This window comes from Diplotaxodon limnothrissa, linkage group LG17, assembly GCF_057381915.1.
Source record: "Diplotaxodon limnothrissa isolate DT_005_m linkage group LG17, D_limnothrissa_male_GT1.1, whole genome shotgun sequence".
NCBI classification, from domain to species: domain Eukaryota; kingdom Metazoa; phylum Chordata; class Actinopteri; order Cichliformes; family Cichlidae; genus Diplotaxodon; species Diplotaxodon limnothrissa.
The window spans coordinates 10938256-10960536 of NC_140612.1; the positions used below are offsets into that span (position 1 = coordinate 10938256).

Below are 22281 nucleotides of genomic sequence, written 5' to 3' on the forward strand. Positions count from 1 at the left end.
GGAGGGAAAGAGAGAGAAAGAGTGCCATTTGAGGTTGTGCCAAAAAAAAAAAAAAAAGAAGAAGATTTTTTTAAAGGTGAAATATAGAGGTAAAATCAAAAGTAGTCAAAAACGGCCAATTATACTCTGGACCCCAGAGGGTTACTAAATACATTTACATGTCTTGGTGACTGCAGCTGGAACCTTGGCAAAAAGTGTATGTGTGTGTGTGGAATGCTAGCTACCAGCATTCATAATATAATAGTTACAATAGCAACAGTAACCAGGGGGGTGGGGCTTAAATGACAGAACAAAGACAGGCTACCATGATGTCACATGCCAGGCCACCATGATGTCACATGCCAGGCCACCATGATGTCACATGCCAGGCCATAAAAATCTATAAATAGGGGTGCCTCGACACAGTTGTAGAATTCCCTTGCAGGTGATTTTAAGCTAGCGATTGAATTGTGTTTTCAGATGAAAGCGCTTATAACCTTCTCCCAAAGTAGAGTACTCTTCCTCCACCCAAACCTAAAATGTATATTTCTAAATACAGGGAAGCAATTGTATTAGAAAATAAATATAAAAATGAACACAGGACCATGGTGCCAAGAACAGTTAAGGCCCCATCTCATCGCGAAATGTGCCCACAGAGGCCAGAAGGCGAAAAACCTGAACACACATTCAGGAAAAAACCAGAACACACAGGCATGAAGAAAGTCATGGCTCAACCTGCTTGTGTGGATACACGCAAAGGGGACAAGCAGCTCCTTGAGAAATCTGGACTTGTCCCCTTTTATTTACAGAAAAACGATTACGGAATCGTTCCAGGCTACCTGCGTAGAAGAAAGGCAGAGAAAGAAAAGGCTAAGCAGGACAATGATGCCTGGTTAACAAAACAACAGGAAACAGTTAAACCACTGGCCGAACAGGAGAAACAAAACATTCTCCAGGGCCTAAAGAGGAGGTTTAATGAGCTAAACTTTGAATATCAATCCCTCCCTTTTACTATCTCCCCTTCACAGCACAAAAAATACAATTACAAAATGTTTCTTGAAGAGGCAATGAGTCAAGTTGAAAAAGACATTGCCCTTTTTGAGGAACATAAATACATTTACGTAGGCAGGGAAGATGCATCTGACGAACAACAGTTACAGCGGACTCCACTGCCACCCATTAGACCGAAAAACACAAAGTTGACACCCGCTCCTCAAGTCACACAACCAACGAAAAAGGAAACTTTCTCGACCGACAACCTACCACCTTTTCGTAGGATGTGTGTTCCACCTATATCCAGAAGTGGAAAGCAACCTATTCCCACCCAACTAGGTATAATTCCACGACCTAGTCCTGTCCCTCTGCCACCTATTTGTAAAAAAGCTGAATCTACACCCCGACCACCTGTAAGACCTCCAATGAAACGAGGTGTAACACCCATCCTTCCACCCATTTCCACCAAAAAGCTGTAGTGCTGTACCATTAGAGTAGTTTTTTAACTACCTAACCCCCAACCGGTCTTGACAGAAGCCGCACCATCTGAGCCTGGTTCTGTCGAAGGTTTCTTCTTTTTAAGACAAAGGAGTTTTTCCTTCCCACCGTCGCCCAGTGCTTGCTCAGATGGGATCATTTGATTGTTGGAGTTTTCTTAAACATAAATTGGCCTATTGAAAAAATGTAGTGTTTCTTACTACATTTTATTTTCAATAGACCAATTTATGTTCAAAAAAAAAAATTACAGCAGAAAAGAAAGCATGGGAGACATCTGATGCATTTCATTGCTTTTTAAAAAATAATTTATAATTAATCTGGAACAAATAAAAGAAGAGACAACATCATCACATTAGAAAGTTATAGTAATCATCATGTGACACCTGATTGTTAAAATGGAAATAATTAGTTGACTCCTTTGAATCTCTATGTTAATAGTTTGGCTCTGTGACCTCAACTTACCTGTTTGTTCTTCTCTGCTCATAAAATCTGGACCCACTGACAGAAAGAGAATTCCAGTCCAGTCCACATAAGCGGCACCTCAATCACACCTCGCCGGCTTAAAGTCTGTACTGGGTCCTGCTGTAGCTGTTGTGAATGTGTCTGGCTGGCAGCTATTGTAAGAACAGTAACCAAGAAATAAAGTGTGTTTGGGTGTGACAATGTGGTTAGGTCTGCCACGCTTCTGTGACACTGACATGTTTAACAACACCTCTCTATAAATTATAAAATATTTAAGTAAGTTTGAACTAGAAAATAATTTGCAGACTTTAGGTTCTGTTTGGCGTTTATTGGTAAGTTTTTGATGTGGAGTTAGTGGTATTCCAGTACTTACGGCCAGATTTTTTTTGGAACTGAATATTGTCAAATATAATGTTGGGTTATAATATTATTTTATGCCTAATTAAAGATTGTGAATTATTATGTAGTTTTAGTTTGCATTATTTTCCTGAATTAGAAGAAGCTGATAACTATTGCATTTGTTAGACTGATTTGCATTACATTAGACTGCTGATTTATTGTGAATGAATGATGTTGTTTTATGATGCATTATACTGCTAAGTTATAAGAAATACTGTTCGCAGAAAGTCATCGTCTTATTTGTCTGATTAGAAGAGAACAGAACATACTGGAGCTTTTTGCTCCATCTCAGCAAGAGCAGATAAACAGGGAGCCAAGGTCGTAGCTTAGGCGCCATGAGAGAAGGAATTTGAATGTTTAGGCTTTTATGATAAGGTGGGAGGACCAGAAGCTATAAGAGTTTGAGCAATGCTCCACCATTTTGAGATCTGAGGCTGTCTGCATACAGTGTCCATCTCCCACGCGTGTGATCATTAAAATCATTGTTTGACTGAACCCGACCGGACCAGTGTTGTTCTTTTGGTTTTTCATCTTGTCTCCATCCCCAATATTTTGAACTCGTAACAATATGATAACTGTTTATTCTTAATTTAATTTAATACAAATGTTATGTTTAATCAAACATAAATTAACCCCATAAATAAATGCAAGCTGGAGGCTAAAAACAAAAATTGAGGCCCATCTTTAAAAGTTAATTTTTTCTGTTTCTGCTCAGGGCTTTTAGTTATGTGCTGTTAATAAAAAGTTGGTCATAAAATGACACTATCTCATCTCAGTGTAGTCTTTAGGGACTATTGACATGAAATACAAATGCTCTTAAAGTGAAGTACTATTTATCGGTCATCGCATGATATGTTGTTGTGTTGGGTCTGCCACTTGTACAACAAGAACAACAACAAACTGTATTTAAATAGCACATTTAAAACCAGTGGTGTACCAAAGTGCTTAACATACAAGAGGGTAAGATGAAGTAACAGGGAGGATGAAGGCTATGGCAAAGTACCACCATGCAAGCATGTTAAATGGAATTAAAAACACAGAAGCAAAAGAAATGCATATAAAAGCATAAGAGACAGGTGCAGCAGAGGAGAAACACGGGCCAAAATTGATCGAGAAAGACCTATTAGAAAGATATGACTTAAACCAATCTGTAGGTGTGCTGTTTTTGCAAATGCTCGTATGGGTTGTATTTGAGTGTAGGAACAAATCCTCAGTTGGACTGGACGAATTGTTAAATTCAAAATTCCTGAAATGAGTTTTTCTTCTAGAGCACCAACGAATAACGGACAACAGATTGCATTATTGAGGGAAGTACATGTCAGGTTTTATTGTCTCAATGATTATACATGCAATGAAAGAGAAAAGTCTTAGCAACTACAGAAAGAACAACAGGTTTTATGATTAAACAAACATCAGTCAAGTACAACTTTTATGCAGAGCATTTGATAACTTTTTCAGCCAGAAGAGGCTGCAGAAATATTTCTCAGTGTTATTGCAACTTCATCCACAGAGGAAAGATTTTCTTCGCTGAAATATGTGTGGGAAGCAGATTTGTTATCAAACACCATCACAATGTAGGAAACCTTTGGAAATGTATTCAAAATTGTCAACTGCTCCCAGAAACTGTCTTACGCTTCTAGTGTCCTTGCTTAACTAGAAATTCACAAATGTGAAGCTAACAAGATCCTACCTGTCTTGGTCTCGTCAGTATTCAACATTCAGTTGCTTGGCAACCTTTATTAAATAATAAAGCCAAATTCTGTATATTTGTTCTGTATTTGTGGTAGAAGATTTATGCGAGATTGATTTCCCTGAGAAAACACATAGAAGCAGAAAACAGACTCAGTCAGCATTTATTACGTTTTATTGAAATGACCACATACAGCACTGGTACTTCACTGGTCTATGTCTTTAATCTGCTCTTCAATTATTGACACATTGGTGTACTCGTGTTTATCTAGTCTTGTACAAAAAAGAGTTACTGGCAAGTCGGCAAATGTACCACACCATGTTCACACTTCTGACGCATTCCCAGTGTCCCAACGGGTCTTCCTCTGGTACACGTAAACTCGATTTCATCATCATGTTCTGTATACAGTTTATCATCTCTTGAAAATCTGAACCGAATATTATGTCTGTTCATGTCGTCTCTATTCACAGTGCAGGCTTCTGTAAGACATAAAAGATAAACAGTCTTTTAATGTTAGTAAAATACATGAATGTACAGAATATTGTGTTCTGTAAAGGACTCTGTGGCTACAAAAAAATTTGATTTTCTCCTGCCTAATTCTAAATTGTGGTCAAACACTGGAATGGTACACAGATGATCTACTGTTGCTGTTGCTCTTGTGGGGTGATTACCAGCTCAACGTGGCAAAGACCAAGGAACTGATCGTGGACTTCAGGAAGACCAGGAAACACTTGACCCCTGTTTCAATCCAGGGGGTCAGTGTTGACATTGTGGAGGACTATAAATACCTTGAAGTACACATTGACAATAAACTGGACTGGGCTAAAAACACCACAGCACTTTACAGGAAGGGCCAGAGTCGTCTCTATTTTTTGAGGCGACTGAGGTCCTTCAACATCTGCCAGAAAATGCTGAGGATTTTCTATGAGTCTGTGGTGGCCAGTGCGATCCTCTATGCTGTTGCATGCTGGGGGAGCAGGCTGAGGGTCGCAGATGCCAACAGACTTAATAAACTGATCCGTAAGGCCAGCAATGTTGTGGGGATGGAGCTGGACTCCCTCAAGGTGGTGTCGGAGAGGCGGATGCTGTCCAAGATAAAGACAATGTTGGATAACACCTCCCACCCACTCCATGACATGTTGGTCAGTCACAGGAGCTCGTTCAGTGAGAGACTGAGATTACCGAAAAGCACCACTGAACGACACAGGAAATCATTCCTGCCTGTGGCCATCTCCCTGTACAACGCATCCACTTAACACACTGTTTGCTGCTACAACTACACATGTTTCTTTTCCAAATATTTATTTATAAGTGACTTATGTATGTATGTATGTATGTATGTATGTATGTATGTATGTATGTATGTATGTATGTATGTATATATATGTATATATTGTACTATTCTTAGTTAGCGTATTGTCTGTCTTGTCTTAATGTTGGTTTAAAATGGAGCACTGTAACAAAAAATAATTTCCCCCAGGGATCAATAAAGTATTCTGATTCTGATTCTGATTCTGATTACATTCACTGTTAATTTTATGTAATATTTCTGTGACTATTTTACATGCTGAAGTCCTGTCCATCCCAGCCTGACTCCTCTCAGCCTCACTACAGTACTAGACACTTTAATACCCACCTGCACAATGTACATTTTTCAGATGTTTCAATTTGAAATTTCCAGATTGTCTTATTTTATTTAATTCACTTTTATGGTTATATGTATATATGTTCTCTCTTTTTGCATGTACATAATCTTCTCTCTCTCTTTTTACACAGTCGAGAAGTGCGTCAGGATACATTTCACTGCGTGGTGTGCTCGTATAACTATGCATGCGACAAATAAGGAATCTTGAATCTTGGAAGTCACATTTCAATGTAAACCTACTCATTTATTTTACTCATTCTCCAAATAAGTAAATTAGTTTCTGTTATTTCTTTTAGATAAACATACAGAATTTCAGGAATCTGGATCACTTGTTGATTTTAAATTGTGATTTGATTTCATATCTTGCTGCTAGAATTAACTTTATTATTATTTATTTATTGTTATTTATTGCTGTCAGTTTGAAGTGAGCTTTGTCCCAAAGGTTTTGAATTGCAGTTCATCGGTCAAATGTGATATAATAACCTTCAACAGAAATGATGATTTGTTTTTCAGACCAAATATTCATTTAAGTCAATATGCTGTTATTATATCTCTAGACTGCACACTTTGTTAAATGAAGAATTAATAATTAATCAGAATTCCTGCTTGCACCTTTCACTCCAATACTTAACACAGTTCTGAGGTTTGAACCACACACAGTATCATAAATACTTCAGTCATGCTCTTTGAACTTTGAAAAACTACCTAAAAAATCTCCATATATACAGCTTCACCAAATGCAACAACTACATGTTTTTTACTAGATTATTACTAGAATCAGCAGCTGGGATGTTAACAGGTTTTTGAGGGAGACAGCTCATTCACTGGTTCCAGCGTCCATTCACCAGCTGCTTTTTATATTAGAACTGATTTGAAAACTTTATTATTTACTAAATATATCCATAATTTGAGTCTTAGAAACATTTCAGACCCACTGACCTTACTGGCCTAAAAACCCAGATAAAAAAATTACAGCAGGGCCCTGTACCACAATTCAACGTCATCATGACTATTGTTTAGAATTACCTGAAGTCAACAGAAGAAACAATTAAAGAATTTCTTACTTGATGCTCATCTCATCAAACAAAAGATTTTTTTCAGTAAACCTCAGACCCTACTAACCACACAGTGAGAAATGATTTTGTACCTGGTGATTTCTTATGTCAAACACAACATGCCTCAAAGCGTTTTATCCCCCCAATACCTAGTGTATCATATTTGATAGATACAGCCTTTGGGAGTTTTTGATCTATGACATTAAGTTCTCAAAAATCCAGTCTTGCTTTTTTTGGACAAATTTCCAAAATTCAGCTTAACAGTAAAGGGTTCTGGACTTTCTGTCACAAATGAATGTTTTTGTCTGTATTTTAAATGTTTTCAGTGTACACCACCACAGTGGATTTTAAACTGAACAGTCAAGATGTGTCATGTCTGTGTGTAGGCAGGCAGGAAGAGAGGACCCAAAATGCAGGACTCACTGAGGCGGAAGTAACTCAAAACACACAGCTTTATTGCTGGTAAGAAGCAGAACAGAAAAACACTAACTCAACTGGAAGAACAGAATAACTAGGCAGGTAGGCTGGCTGGCAAACGGAACACACAGAGGAAGCGAGGGTGAACAGACATTAACGACGCGACACCGAGTAGGGGAAGACACAGACACTAAATACAAGAGGTGAACGGAACGAAGAGGAAACAGCTGGGAGACACGGCTGACGCTGATTACACTGACGAGACAGGGAGAGCACAAAGCTGAACGCACTGACATAGGACACAGACCTACAAAATAAAACAGGAAGCACACAACAGACAGAGACACAGACTCGTAAACAGGCATAATGACGTCATGGGCAAACAGAGGGACATACGGGCAGAGAAGACTAAGCACAGGCAACCTAAACCAAACATGAGGGCAAGATAACAAAACCTAAACCAGAAATAATCATCATCGTCATCATCATTGGATAACTAAAGAATCAGAATATAATTATAATCAAAACGGTATCACCAGAGAATAAGAACTACTCCATAATACAAAAATAAACCAAAACATAAGAAACTCAAAATACTGGGTCGAACCGACCCAGGACCGTGACAAGATGTTTATTGAAGGGCTTCAACAAAGTAATGCATTCGCTGTTTGTGAATAACATATTTAATTTCATATTTTATACATAGTTTCTCATCTTGAGAGGCTCACAAGCAGTTGTGTATATTTTTGTAAATATCGATCACACCTCTGGAATTAAACAAAATTAAAAAACAGAAACCAAGAGGACTTTTTACGTTTCTCTTCACAGAATGTAACATGAAAAATATAAAGAAAACTTTTACTTACGGAGGCATCTAATCTCTCCAGTCCATTCACCATCATTACATGTTTTGAACGGTCCACCCTTCATGACGTAATAACTCTGACAGATATATTCAACCTTTTCATTATGTTGGTACAGCTGTTTAGTTCTTGTTTTGGTGTCTCCATCTGAAAGAGGTGGTGGCCTCCCACAACCCTGGGCACCTGCAAAAGTGTGAGCAATGGAGAAAAAAAAAGTTTAGACAACATTTAGTCACAATAATTTTTTAGTCACGTTTTTATGTTCATATACCGTCACATATTATTTTACATTTCAGGTGAAGTTTTCATCATGCAATCCGAGTGCAGATCACAGCCTTTAAGACTGCTTTGTCATCCTATATATGTAGTTCTGTTATGCTTAGAAAGCGGTCAGCACTCTTTGTAACTAATGATAAACTGTGTTGTACTGGTATCAAACTCATGTTGCTGTTGAAATGATCTGCTTCTTTGATATATTCATCTACTGCCCTCTCCCACATCTTACAGATCCTATCCTTTTAATTGTTTTAATCATTTTATTGTGAAAAAACAATTTTTTTTTTTTTAAAGTTCAAACTCTTCTATGGTTCGTGTGTGCTCATCAGGTTCTCACATTTCCTCTGACATGTCCATAGCATGTTGTATTTCCCTGTTCCTCCATGTAACCCATGTTAACTGGTGATGAAATGTGTGATGTCTGTGGCAATGATAGAGGGCCACTTAAAAACACTGAAATCGTGAAAAGGCAAACCTGACATTAAATCTCTCAAAGTGTGACTCAAAGACTGCAATAGTGTATCTAGGAGAAGTAGTGGGTGGTGAACAAGTGAAACCCATCCACTTAAGAACTGAAGCCATTGTGATGTTCTCAGAGCTGCAGCACAGTTTGGGGATGGTGGGTTATTACAGAGGTTTCTATAAAAACGAATTCTTCTTGTTCGTATTAATATTATTATTTAATGATATAACTGCAACTAACCCTGAAGTCTACATTGTGGTGTGTTCAGGTATAATCTTAAATGCACCACATTTCAAACAGTTTTGAGCTACTGTCTGTGTTAGTGAAAACAACTTTTCAGCGTCACACTTAACCAACTTCTCAGATTTAATAAACTTGTCAAACTGGTTCCAGCGTCCCTCCACTGGCTGTTTGTTTACTTAGAACATATTTAAAAACTTTGTGTGCAACAAAAGGGAAATGTAACTCACGGCGGCATCTCATCTCTCCAACCCAATCACCATCGACACAGGTTTTGAACGGCCCACCCTCCATGCCGTAGTCTCTGTCACACACATATTCGACCTTTTCATTGTGTCTGTACGTGTTTCTAGTCGCTGTTTTGGTCCGTCCACCTGAAAGATGTGGTGGCGTCCTACATCGCTTGGCAGCTAAAAATTGTGGGCAATAACAGAGGAAAAACCAACATTAGATAATATTTTGTCACAATAATCACATTTTCACTCTGACCTGCTGTCATGCATCATTTTTCATTTGAAGTGAAATATTTGTCATACACCCTGTGCATCACTCTCCTTTACCTTAACACTGTGTGGCCATGTGTGACAAAGAATTAACCAGAAACAATGTTCACACAAACTAATTAGCACAAGAGCAGATCAGGCAGAGGACATTTTACTGATAACCTGAAATGTGTTTTTGCCTCAAAACCAACTATTAATTTCTGGTTTAAAGTGTGTGTAACTTACACTCATACACACGACACCCCAAGAAATACCAAAAACAGCAATAGCAATCTTTTTCCATCCTTTGTACTGATAAACAGTAAGATCACAAGAGGACAAGTGTTGTACCTTCACATGTGGGACGAGGATTGCTCCACTGTCCATTTTCCAAACATTCAAGCGTTGCATTCCCTTTGATGATGTGATTACTGTTTTCACAAGCAAATGTTAAATGTTGTCCTTTTTTCATTTGATCGTCTGTTACATCTGTGGTGATTGTTAGACCTGCTGGTGTTTCAGGGACTCTACATTTCTCTGTTTTGAAAAAGAGAATCTGTTTTATTGTGAGGTTTACATTATAAACATGAAACCAAATCAGATTCAAAGTAATAAGACACTTTCTCACTACATTTTCAAACTAAGCAAGTTTTTCTTTAAATATTTATTATTAATAGGCATTCAGTTTCTCATTGCTGTAATTAAGAAGTAATAAATGTCCAGTCTTTTAAGAAGTCAGAAAAGAATGGCAATTCTACCCTTAACCAAGTGTAGAGAAAAAAAGATGAATAAAGATGAAATATGTCAGCAGGCAGAATGACAGCCAGCAGTGTTTTTAACTTGACTCCAGTTTTAAATCTTATTCACAGCAATAGTTTATTTTGATGTACTATAGTGAGCTCTTTTTTTCATAGGTATTGTTTAGCTGAGTTGACGAATAACTGTTCAATTGCTGGGAAGTATATGTTAACACACACTGAATGATCCAGATGAACAAACTACCAAAACATCTGTGTTTATAGCAGTGCTAATGATTGCTGACGATCTGTTTAATGTAGTGAATTTAATTAGCAGCACCTGGCAGAAAAATACAACCTTAATTCCTATAAAAGTTCTTCACACTTGAGTCTTCTAATGTGGACAATAGTTGCCCATTATTTCCTTTAAGCAGGGCAGACTGATCAACAGTGAATGAAATGATATCTCGGCAGAGAAAATTCCCTATTGTTGACAGATATTGATAACCACAGCTATCAGTCATTGGATATCATTCGAAACTGAATAGTTTTGAACAAAAACCCGATATTCTAATTTCATTCTAGTTTCAGTGTGCATTTTTGCCTTAGACAACTAAGCTTTCAAATCCCCTTGTTAATTTTAGATTAAAATGGTATCAAGCTTCAATCATTTACATTAAACCTCAACAAATCTCCTTTAGCTACAGCATAACAGGGAGAACAAAACTAGCAAATATATATTTTAAACTGGCACCTTAAACTGGTGGGTACTTAAGGGACTGAACATTTCTGTGTTTTGAAGAAGAGAATCTGTTTTACTATGAGATTTACAGTATGAACAAGAAACCAAATGTGATGCAAATATCTGAATAAATCAGCATTACATTTTCAATATATAAAAAAAACTTGAAAGTAAAAGATTTCAGTATAAAAAATACGTTCATGAAGAGACATTTTCCAAATAGACAGGTGTCTCTTTCTTAAAATGATTAGGAAAGATTAAAAAGATGAAAACTGGAAAATGTATCCAGTTCAGTAATATTTATGTGATGCTAGTTCACAACAGCCGTTATCTCAAGAACCTACAATATTAGACATAAACAGCAGATCAAAAATATAGGATTAGGATTAGAATACTTCCTATGATGACTTTGACCTTACAGGGTTCATCAGGATCATTATATTAATGATTTATGTGATACAAGGGCAACAACACAACTGCTACAGAATGCTGATGTTTTCCTGCAATACAAAATTGCTCCTAACAGCAACTTAAAACAGAAACCCTTATCATAGTCACAGCTCATTTCTGTTACCTCACGTCATTGTGGTAATAAAAGTACACATACCAGAGCAAGAAGGAAAGGGGGAATTCCATTGTCCATTTTCTAAACACTCAATTTCTGTAGACCCAATTAGTACACGTGTATTGCTGCAAAGAAAACGCAATTTATGTCCAGTCGCCATTATTTCATTTGATGGTGGTAATCCAGCTACGTAGAGATGAGGATCCATAACACCGATTTTACAAGATCGATCTGAAAAAAGCAAAATATGTAGAATATATGTGAGTTTATGTAACAAAGCTGCAAAGAGCAAGCAAGAGAGTAGTTGGTTTTAGTGAACACCAGAAGAGCGGAAAAAATCATGAAATCTTATTGGATATTTAAATTATGCTTCAAAATACACAAAGATCAAACCTGAACTATTGCCATATTGTTTAAACAGGCATTGCATTTTGTCAGTAAAGGGATTTAAACATGTTCTTACCTATGCAAGTCGGGAATGGATTATTCCATTGTCCGTCTTCTCCACATATCAGCACAGAAATTCCATTCAGATACTTCCCAGGACCATCACAGCTGAATGTGAGGATGTGATTGGGACGTATGGGAATACAATTTTCTGGTAAACCTTTCACTGTTAACCCTTGAACTGTAGGAGGAGGGTCACATCTGGAAGATGAAACTAAGGTAGAAGAAGAAGAAAAAAAACAGTTCAAAAGGCAAGATTCAGATGTAGAAATCACTGGCCAGAATCTTTATATTTGCTGCAGTTTTTATATTTGCCAGATCATGTCAGAATCCATTTTGCCAGGTTTCAATGTGTGTCTGTATTTGTGCTGGAGACACGAAGGTTCAGACCAGTGGAGATAAACCACTGTCAAAACTACAGCTGTGGTCAAAAGTTTTACAATCATCACGGATCAACATGGATACCATTGTAATTTTGGGCTTTGAATGATTGTTGAAATCCTGTTTTTAAGTGTGGAATGACTGATTTAACATTGAGCACTCAATTTTTTTTAAAAAGATGTATGACATGCAATCATTCCACCCTGGAATGGAAAACGTTTATCTAATTTCCAGGCAAATAGTTTCAAAATATCTGCCCTTTGCAAACTGTTTACAAGGACAACCTGTGTAAGCAAACCATCTGCTGTGTCAGTTTAACACGCTAAGATTTAATTCATTAACCCTATAAGTTCCCTTATGTAGGGTGGCTAACTTTAACTCTAGCCTATATTTTGGTGAAAGAAAAAATACAATGCTTCTGGAAAAAATGTGAATAGTTTTTGACCTGTCAGTAAGTCTGACTTTTCTGTCACAGTCTGGCTGAGGCAGACTGTATGTGTTGTGAAAAAGGACTCCAGTGCAAACCAAAAACTATGAAACGTGATGTGGATTAACAAAAAACAAGCAGTTTATTAAGGCTTGCAAAATAAATACAAACAAAGGGCATGGGTGAAACTAAACAATAACCTAAACTGGGTGAACTAAAAATTAAACATGAAAAAACCTTAAACATGGAGAACTGACATGATACCTAAAGACATGGTGTGGACGAGCAGACGACCTGAAGGAATGACTGAAAACACATGGCACAAATAATTTGTGTGCTTTCTTATTTGTTGCAGATCACCTGATTGTTCTGTAAATAGATTTAAACGGTTATATGCCTGAGGCATTGGCTGCATTTTTAGTTAAATAGTACCATATAACTTTCTTTGCAAAACTTGTGCATAATATTTAGAAATGTACAATTTCTATTTGCATTTCAAGTTATGAAAATGATTCGTTAAACATGTTTGTGGGTTTTACAGTAAAAAAATATAACTTTTTTCTACTCGGATTTTGAATTTTTTCTCTGAATTTAGATCAACTATGGTAATATAGTATGCCAAAATGAAAAAATAACTCAAATTTCAGATATTTCAGGTTGTGCTGAAAATAATGATACCAAACAAGTAGTCAAAAATGGCCAATTATACCCTGGACCCCAGAGGGTTAAACTGATCTTTCTGACATCGAGATGCTGGGTCATATTTCATAATTACTTGACAGAAACATTGTTGAATAAAATGATGACTGATGTGAATTCAAATATATTTGGAGTCTGATCTGACATGACAAAGTCTCTACATATTAAATTCTGATTTTGCCTGTGTGCAGGAAAAATATATATAGAAATAAAGACCGTCATAGCAGTCTTAATGAAGGCAGGACACATCTGAGTAAATGAGATTATATGTCCAAGGAGATAATACCAAATGAAGTTCATACGTAAGTTCAATAAGAACAATCTGTAGTCACACATTTCTGCTTCCCTGGTGTTTGTTGGCTAATCTAAGCTTTACATCATTTCCACTTTCCCATGCTGTGAAGCTAATTGTGCAATCACTGGTCTAGCCCAATCAGATTTCTGCTGGCTGTCTTCCGGCCAATCAGTCTCCACTCCATGTACTTTAAATCTCACTGCTCATCGGTCATTCTCCCAGGCTTCCATTCAAGCCTCAATCTTCATTTCCAGAGTGTAATCACCAACAACCTAAATTGAATTCTATAGATCAATAAATTATGTTAAATTCATTTTAATGATCTCTGCTTATTGAACTGTAGTCATTCACATGAGAGTGTGTTAAGAGATTTTCTACATTATACAGTATAACCAAATCTCTATAATACAATATAATCAAGTAAGCCTTATATTCTAACCAAGTATGCCTTACATTTTGTGTGTTCATATATTTTCACATAACCAAGCCTATTGTTGAAGAATTACCTAATCAAGTTTATTGTTAAAGAGAACATAATGCATTCCTTACTTAAGTGTCTGAAATGTTTGAGATGTTTTGACAGCATGATATAATGATGCATTCTTTCCTATAATGTCTGTGATGTCAGATAAAGCATGATATACTTCTGTATTTTTAATCCCAGTGTGTGAAAGATCAGATAAGCTGATTTAATGTTTAACCTCTTCCCTGACTGTTAAAAAGAGGAAGTACTATGTAACCCATTTTTGCCTTATAAATAAAGCAAGTGAGCCTGTGCTCGGTGTGTGTGTCTTCTCAGAGGCATTCACCCGTGCGCACGTTTTCTAATTACTCTCTGAGTCGGTCTGCAGTTGTCTCATTTCTCTTATTTGTGTCTTGAACAAATGTCTACCCCTGACATTTAATTGGTCCTTCGAGCCGGATAACTGACTGTTATTTTTAACGTCTAGTTTTCCAACAGACGGTCTTCATCGGATCCTGACGTCGTGACGCCTGCGCTGGAAAAGAGTCTGTGCACAGCAAAAGAAAAACCGGGAGCGTGAATTCGACCTCCGGTCGGCGTCTTACACAGGCCTTCACGGCTGCAGGACCCGATGAGCACCGGATCACAAAACGCAGCGCCACAGTAAGGTGAATATGAAACACTGCATTCCATCAAGCGTTAAAATACGTTGATATTGAGATTTTCCTTTAAAATAGTGTAAGCCTGGTGAGCGCCGACAGATCTCAGTCCAGAGAGGGACTTAAGGAGACAACAGGCAAGAGCGATATTCTAGAAATCGCTATTAAAAGTTCCGGTTGCTCTGGGTAGCAGCTGTAACGGAACGAGTTCCGGTCACTCTAGGAGTGGCTGCAACGGAACAGGTTGAAGGTTACATGAAATAGGCCTATGGAAAATCTCAATAAAAATTATAAAAACGCGCTTTGTTTGTGTTGAAATAGAGGAGTGAGTTGTTTTTACGACCCAATAAGCGGTCGAACCACTTCTCAAACTGTTTTCCTGTGTACACTCACGTATTGGTTAAAGTGGAAAAAGGGTTGTGCGTCATCACGTAAAATCAATAACCGCTCACTCGAATAGCGAGTGAGTAGAAGGCTGTTATTGAAAACCCATTCTCACTTTTACATGCCAAAGAAGGTGTCACAGTTCTGACGTAATTAGTTCAAAATGGGTAATTCTAAAACTAAAGTAAAATTAACAGCAGATGAAGAAAAGCTTGAAAAAAACTGTCAAAATGCAGGAAAAGTCAGTGCAAATAGGTGGAGAAATCCACATAAAATTTATTGTCCAGCCTGGCAAGGCAAATGCAATCAAGAGTCAATAACTGCTTTAAAAGCTGCTTTGCAAAAAGAACTATTTGAGGAAAAAAGTCAGAAGAAAAAAGCAAAACGTGTAGCAGAATGGCGACTTTTCAAAGCATGGGAGGCAGAAAATGATAAACGCAGTGCTAAACGTGCCCAAAAACAAGAAAATAAAGATAAACAGAGAGCTGCAGGAGAGGGAAAAAACCCCCCTCCTTATGCACCTTCCTCTCAGCCCACACAGACAGCAGCAGCAGCAGCAGCTGCACCAATTCCTGCGTCACCGCTTCCTGTAATCTCTCCTCACAACCCTTTTGCTCCAGATCCCTATGCTGAGGCAAAACATCAGCTTAATCTTATGACTAAACATAATCACTACAAAAAAGAAGGAACTGTAGGTCAGTTTCCAATGGTTGCCTTATCAAATCCTAGGTATGGGCAACCCAGTGGGCCCGTAGACGCCCAAGGAATCATACCAATAGATGGAGAACCTCTGATATACGCATTCAGACCCTGGTCCCATAAGGACAGAGAGAATGTGCTAAAAGATGTCCCACCCCTTAATGAAGGTTTTCAACAGTGGCGACATGCAGTAGAGTTGATTCGTCGTGGTTGGGGTTTGAATGGTCATGAAATGCAACAAGTTCTTCAAGATTTATTAGGTTTACGTTTTCCTAGAGTCAGAGGAGCCTACACAGGAAACGACCAAAACGGCGATGTGCTAGGACCAGACACTCCTCAGTTAGATCAACAAATGAATGACTTGTACGGCAGAATAGAAATCAATTTAGCCCCAAGGCCAGATTATGGAAAAATAGGAGAGTGCAAACAAAAGGAGGGAGAGACAGCATCAGACTATCTGCATCGCTTACGTCCTGTTTTCGGGCAAAATTCAGGACTGAATCACGATCCAAATCCACAGTCTGCTTTTCAACAACAATTAAAAAATGCCTTCCTGAATGGCCTAATGCCCAAAATAAAAACACACGTAGACAAACACTGGGTGACACAAAACACAGGCACTCTGCCTGACGCCCTGCAATATGCTGAGCATGCAGTTAAAGTGTATAAACAGAAAGAAAAAACAGAAGGAGTTTTCATGATTGACCCAGAGACAGGCTTTATAGCTTTCTCAGGACAACAAAAACACACAGCAGGTTTTAAGCCACGTAAGGGAAAGCAGAAAGTAGGACAAAGAAGAGACAAAAGAGATATACAATGTTATAACTGTGGTAAATACGGGCACTTCGCTCGAGACTGTAGAAGTGTAAGCCAGGAACAAGAAAGTGATGATGACAGGCGCAGACGCCGTGATGAATGACTAGCACGAGAGGAAGGAAGTGAAACAAGTGAAGGGGAAGTTTACAATATTGAACAACTACTGCTAGGATCAGAAGCAAAGCCAACAGTTATAGTACACGTGAATGGTGTCCCAGTAAAATTCCTTTGTGACACAGGAGCGTGTAGATCTGTCTTAACAGTAGAAGTCCCAAATGTAACTTTCTCAAAAGACACTTTAATTGTGAAATCAGCTTCAGGACATGTGACATTGCAACAGCTAACCGTTCCCCTCTTTATGTCACATAGAGAAAGTGGTCGTGGCTGCAAAAATCAGTGCATCTATGACCCATCTTGTCCACTAAATTTGTTAGGAAGAGATGCTTTAACAAAATTAAAAATAGGAGTTATCCCTGAAGAAAGTGGCATGCAAGCCAGACTCCTACTCTCTGAGAGTCAGAGCCAAACTGAAGACATTTTTGTTTGTGAAGGTTCAGGTGAGCCAAATTATTACTGGACTTTAGATTTACCAAAACTTGAACCTCTGGAAGCCAAGGCTAATGTGTACTTACCTGAACACTCACAGAGGCAGGACCCAGCAGCATACCACAACACCCTGTGGTATAAACATGTCCCAGGCCCAGACAAAATTTATGATCAGCAAGTGCACAGACTAGGACCACAAAAACTAGTCCTACAACACCTGTATGTAACACAGAGTGGCAATGCAGTATGCTCAGTGTTACAGACAGATGCAGTGCAACGCATAAATAAAATGTTGAACCCTCATGTATCTGTTGCATGCAACGACCAAACGCCTTGGTCTGAGTTAGGCACAGTGCTGAGAAATGTAGAAATGGACAGATATGACAAAACAGAGTGTGAGGGCTGGCAAAAAGGCCGTAGAACAGGGTGCATGAGACTCACGCTGTGTTGGCCGGTGACAGCCACACCGGCTACACATTTAGCCACAACAGAGCAAGACGAATGACAAGTGTTAACAGTTGAAACACATCCTGAACTAGAAAAGCTACCACAAACATTATGGTCTCAAGGACCCACAGATGTAGGCCTAATAAAAGAAGCAGATCCAGTAGTGGTGAAAACTACAACCACATATAGGCCTGTGAAACCACAATATCCTTTGAGTGCAGAGGCGAGAGAAGGAATTGGACCAGTCATAGCAGATATGCAAAAAGCAGGTATTCTCGTGAAAACTAATGAAGCCACGTGTAATACACCAATTTTTCCAGTAAAAAAGGCTAATACAGGAAAATATCGCCTAGTTCATGATCTAAGAGCAATAAACGAGGTAACAGAGCAAATACCCCCAGTGGTTGCAAACCCACACACAATTTTAAATCAAGTAACACCAAAAGAACAGTGGTTCTCTGTAATAGACTTGTCCAATGCTTTTTTCTCTGTGCCTCTACACCCTGACTCACAAAAGCTATTCGGATTCACCTTTAACAATCAAAAGTATACTTATACAAGGTTGCCTCAAGGATTCCAGAATAGCCCCACTCTTTATGCAGAGGCTTTGAGAAAATCAATGTCATCTTGCTCCCTCCCTGCTCCAGGGCAATTCTTGCTGTATGTAGATGATATATTGATTACAGGCCATACACAGGATGAGTGCAAAACAAACACACTGACAGTTTTGCAACATCTCGCAGAGCAAGGCCATAAGGTATCACAGCATAAATTGCAGTTGTGGAGCCAGGAAGTGACATACCTTGGCCACAAACTAACAGGACAAGGCAGACAGCTGTTAGACAGCAGAAAAGTAGCTGTACAAAATGCTCCAAAGCCAATTACTAAACAACAAATGATGAGTTATCTAGGTCTGTGCAATTTCTGTAGATGCTGGATTCCAGAGTATGCACTGCTGGCCCAGCCACTACAGAACCTCATTTATGGTAAAGACCTAGCATTAAAAGACAAAATACAATGGACCCCAGAAGCAGAAAAAGCTTTTGTTGATTTAAAAATAGCATTGCAGACATGTACCGTCTTAGCTTTACCAGACTATGAAAGACAGTTCGTTCTCCATGTTGATGGTGCAGGAGGGTACATGAAAGCAGTGTTAACTCAAGCTTTTGGAGAAAAACAACGCCCATTAGCTTTCTACTCATGCAAACTTGACTCTGTAGCTGCTGGATTACCTACCTGTGTTCAGGCGTGCGCAGCAGCAGCAGAGGCAGTTAAAAAATGTGCAGACATTGTTTTGGGACATAAGTTGATCATTAAAGTCCCACATGCTGTGACCTCTATTTTGCTCCAAGCAAATCTCTCTTTCCTCACACATGCCAGACAACTTTCTTATGTGGGGATTTTACTTTCGCAATCACATATCACAATAGAGAAGTGTGGCCAACTAAACCCAAGCACACTTTTGCCGACCCCTCTGGATGGAGAACAACATTGTTGCATTAAAAAATTAGAGGAAGACACAAAGCCTCGCAATGATATACACAGTTCCCCCCAGAGCAGTTTCAGTAATGTTTTTGTAGACGGCTCAGCGTCAAAAGATATTTACGGTAGAAATTGTGTGGGTTACGCGGTCACAACTGTTGATGCAGTGGTAGAGGCAAAAGCTCTCAGTTCCTCAAACTCTGCTCAAAGCGCAGAATTGACCGCAGTCATCAGAGCATGTACACTGTACGAAGGTCAAAGTGTCAATATACACACAGATAGCCAATATGTCTATTCAGCAGTTCATCATTTCGCAAAAATATGGCATAACAGAGGAATGACAACGTCCTCAGGCAACCCAGTTCAACATGCAAACCTTCTAAAAAAGCTATTAGAAGTAATAACGTTGCCAAAAGAATTAGCACTATGCAAGTGTGCAGCTCATCAAAAGGATGACACAGAAATAACAAGAGGAAATAACTTTGCTGACAAAGCAGCCAAAGCAGCTGCAGAAAAACACATTGATGTTTTAACAACAGAAACCATAGATTTAATACCATTAGAAATACTAGCAGATGCACAGAAAACAGCATCGCTGAGTGAACAAAAATCTTGGTTGAAAGATGGAGCAGAATTAAAAGACAATCTCATGATGTGTAATGGCAAACCAATCCTTCCAAAAAATTTGCATAGAACTGCTGCATTAGTGACACACGGCAGAACGCATGTGTCATCGGGTGGGATGATTAATATACTCAATAAACAGTTCTATACAAAAAATTTTGAAAGTTCAGCAAAAGAGTTTATTAGAACATGCATGATTTGCCAAAAACACAATGCTCAAGGCAATTTACGACCAAAGCGAGGCCGGTTCCCTACACCGCCACACCCATTCCATACTATCCACATGGATTTTATAGAACTAAATGAATCTCAATCCTCCAAGTATGCACTTGTGATAATAGATGTATTTTCCAAGTGGCCAGAAATATACCCAGTGAAAAAAGCAGATGCAATTTCAGTAGCAAAATGTTTGTGCAACCATTTCATTCCAACATATGGCATTCCGTCTCTGATAAGATCAGACAATGGCACACATTTTGTAAATGAAGTGATAAGTAAAGTTTCTGAAGCTCTAGGCTTCAGCATAAAACATCATTGTTCTTATCATCCACAAAGTGCAGGATTAGTCGAGAGAACTAACGGCACAATTAAACAAAGATTGAGGAAATGTATGGAAGAAACTAAAAAACCATGGCCTGAATGTCTAAGCTTAGTTAAGTTATGGATGAGAATAACTCAAGGAGCAGGTGGTCTAACGCCATTTGAAGTTGTACATGGCAGACACTTCCCTCTTCCCATAACGAGCGAGCCGATTAATAAATCTATTGCAGAAACAACAATGGCAGAATGGATGACAAAACTGTTTGAAAATAAAGAAGTGATTTTAAACAATCAACTGCCGAGTGATCTATCTCCAGTCTCTTGCAGGTTGAACCCCGGTGATTGGATTCTGATTAAAGTCCTCCAGCGGAAAAACTGGAGTTCTCCGAAGTGGGAGGGTCCTTTTCAAGTGTTGCTGACTACACCAACAGCTTGTAAAATCACTGAAAGACCTTCGTGGATCCATCAAAGTCACGTGAAGAAAGTGTTTGCACCACAATAAGACGCCGGTTCCCCCGACTCTCAAGTGATCCCCTGGTGAAGGAAAGGGCTGATTGGGTATACCCCGCCCTTTACCTTCTCGCCAGTGGTCTCCTCACTTGGAGCTCAGGTGTGCCTGGTCGCCCTGAAGAACAAACACATAATAAAGAGAGACCCATCCCACCAAAGAGAGGAACCAATGACAACACCGGGGACGCCTAGAATGCAGAGAGCCAGCATGATGAATCTGGAAGAAGAAGAGCCACCAGCCCCAGCCCCAAAGCTGCTATGCTTAAGTGCTTGTCACTTTCAACGGAAACGGTTCATGTGCCGCCTGATCTGTCTGGTGGCCGGTGTCATCTTAGGGGTGATGCTCTTCTGGCTGATACCTGGAAGAGCCCGCAGAATAACACCAACTATTCCCCGTCTCAAGAGGTGGACCCATGACAACTCCCATCTAACTGAGATGACCCAAGATCACATTCACCCTTGGATGAACAATGCCTGGTACCGATACCTACACAACACCATAGATGAAAAAGAATGTTATGTCTGTTCTCACATGCCTTCAACTTCAGTCTACCCCACCATATATGGTCGCAAAATGGACAGTCACTGGCAAAGTGAATGTGCAGCAAGTTTTGCCAGCATTGGAAGACAACACTTTGCAATCGGCAAGAAAGCTTCACTCTCAGGTGCAAAAGGCCTGAAGAAGGATGGAACCTGTGACGACAAATTCTGGGTAGATATGACAGTAAAAAACAGAAATGCTTCTGTCCCTTTCCCTGTTTTTATGACCCATACAGAGAAGTGGCATCCTCTGTGCTTCTACCAAGCGCCAGGGCAAGGACTCCACCCTCTGGGCCATACCAGCAACTGCAACACAACCTATGGAGGAGTAGGGTATGGGACAGTCAACCTAAATCAACAGGTAAATGGCACCTATTGGGTACAAGGTATGGCATGGCTGTGCGGACAGCGTGCGTACTTTATGTTGCCACCCAACTGGTCAGGATGCTGTGCACCTATCTTCATTTCAGATCACACTTTTAAGATATCTGTGTACAACAAGACCAGAGTTAGGCGTGATATAGAAATCAAGCCTCATGATTCAATCCTTGGAACAGACGTGCCAGAGAACTTCAAACTCTGGAACACCGGCGAAAAGGTAATGCACTCTCTGTTTCCTTGGACAGGAGTAGGAAAGCACGCACTACGAATAGAGACTTTAGACTATCGCTTTGGACTGTTTTTGAACGCTTCCACCCGCATTGACAAATCACAGAATGAAGAAATTGATGCAATCCGCATCACTGTCATGCAACACCGAGTAGCTTTGGACCTTGTTCTTGCAGAGAAAGGAGGTCTCTGCGTACTGTTCAACAA

General features: G+C 39.1%; 1 protein-coding gene across 1 annotated transcript in view; it reads right to left on the minus strand.

Moving 5' to 3' along the window:
* Positions 1-3793: 3793 nt before the first annotated feature.
* Positions 3794-22281, minus strand: part of LOC146614658 (complement factor H-like) — a 28678-nt gene continuing 10190 nt past the window's right edge. Inside the window, exons 13-18 of the mRNA XM_085376631.1 lie at positions 11970-12167; positions 11549-11737; positions 9814-9999; positions 9211-9390; positions 8005-8184; positions 3794-4500 (exon numbers count right to left, since the gene is read on the minus strand). Coding sequence (XP_085232757.1) covers positions 4310-4500; positions 8005-8184; positions 9211-9390; positions 9814-9999; positions 11549-11737; positions 11970-12167 — 1124 coding nt within the window. The 3' untranslated portion in view covers positions 3794-4309. The remainder of the gene's footprint in view (positions 4501-8004; positions 8185-9210; positions 9391-9813; positions 10000-11548; positions 11738-11969; positions 12168-22281) is intronic.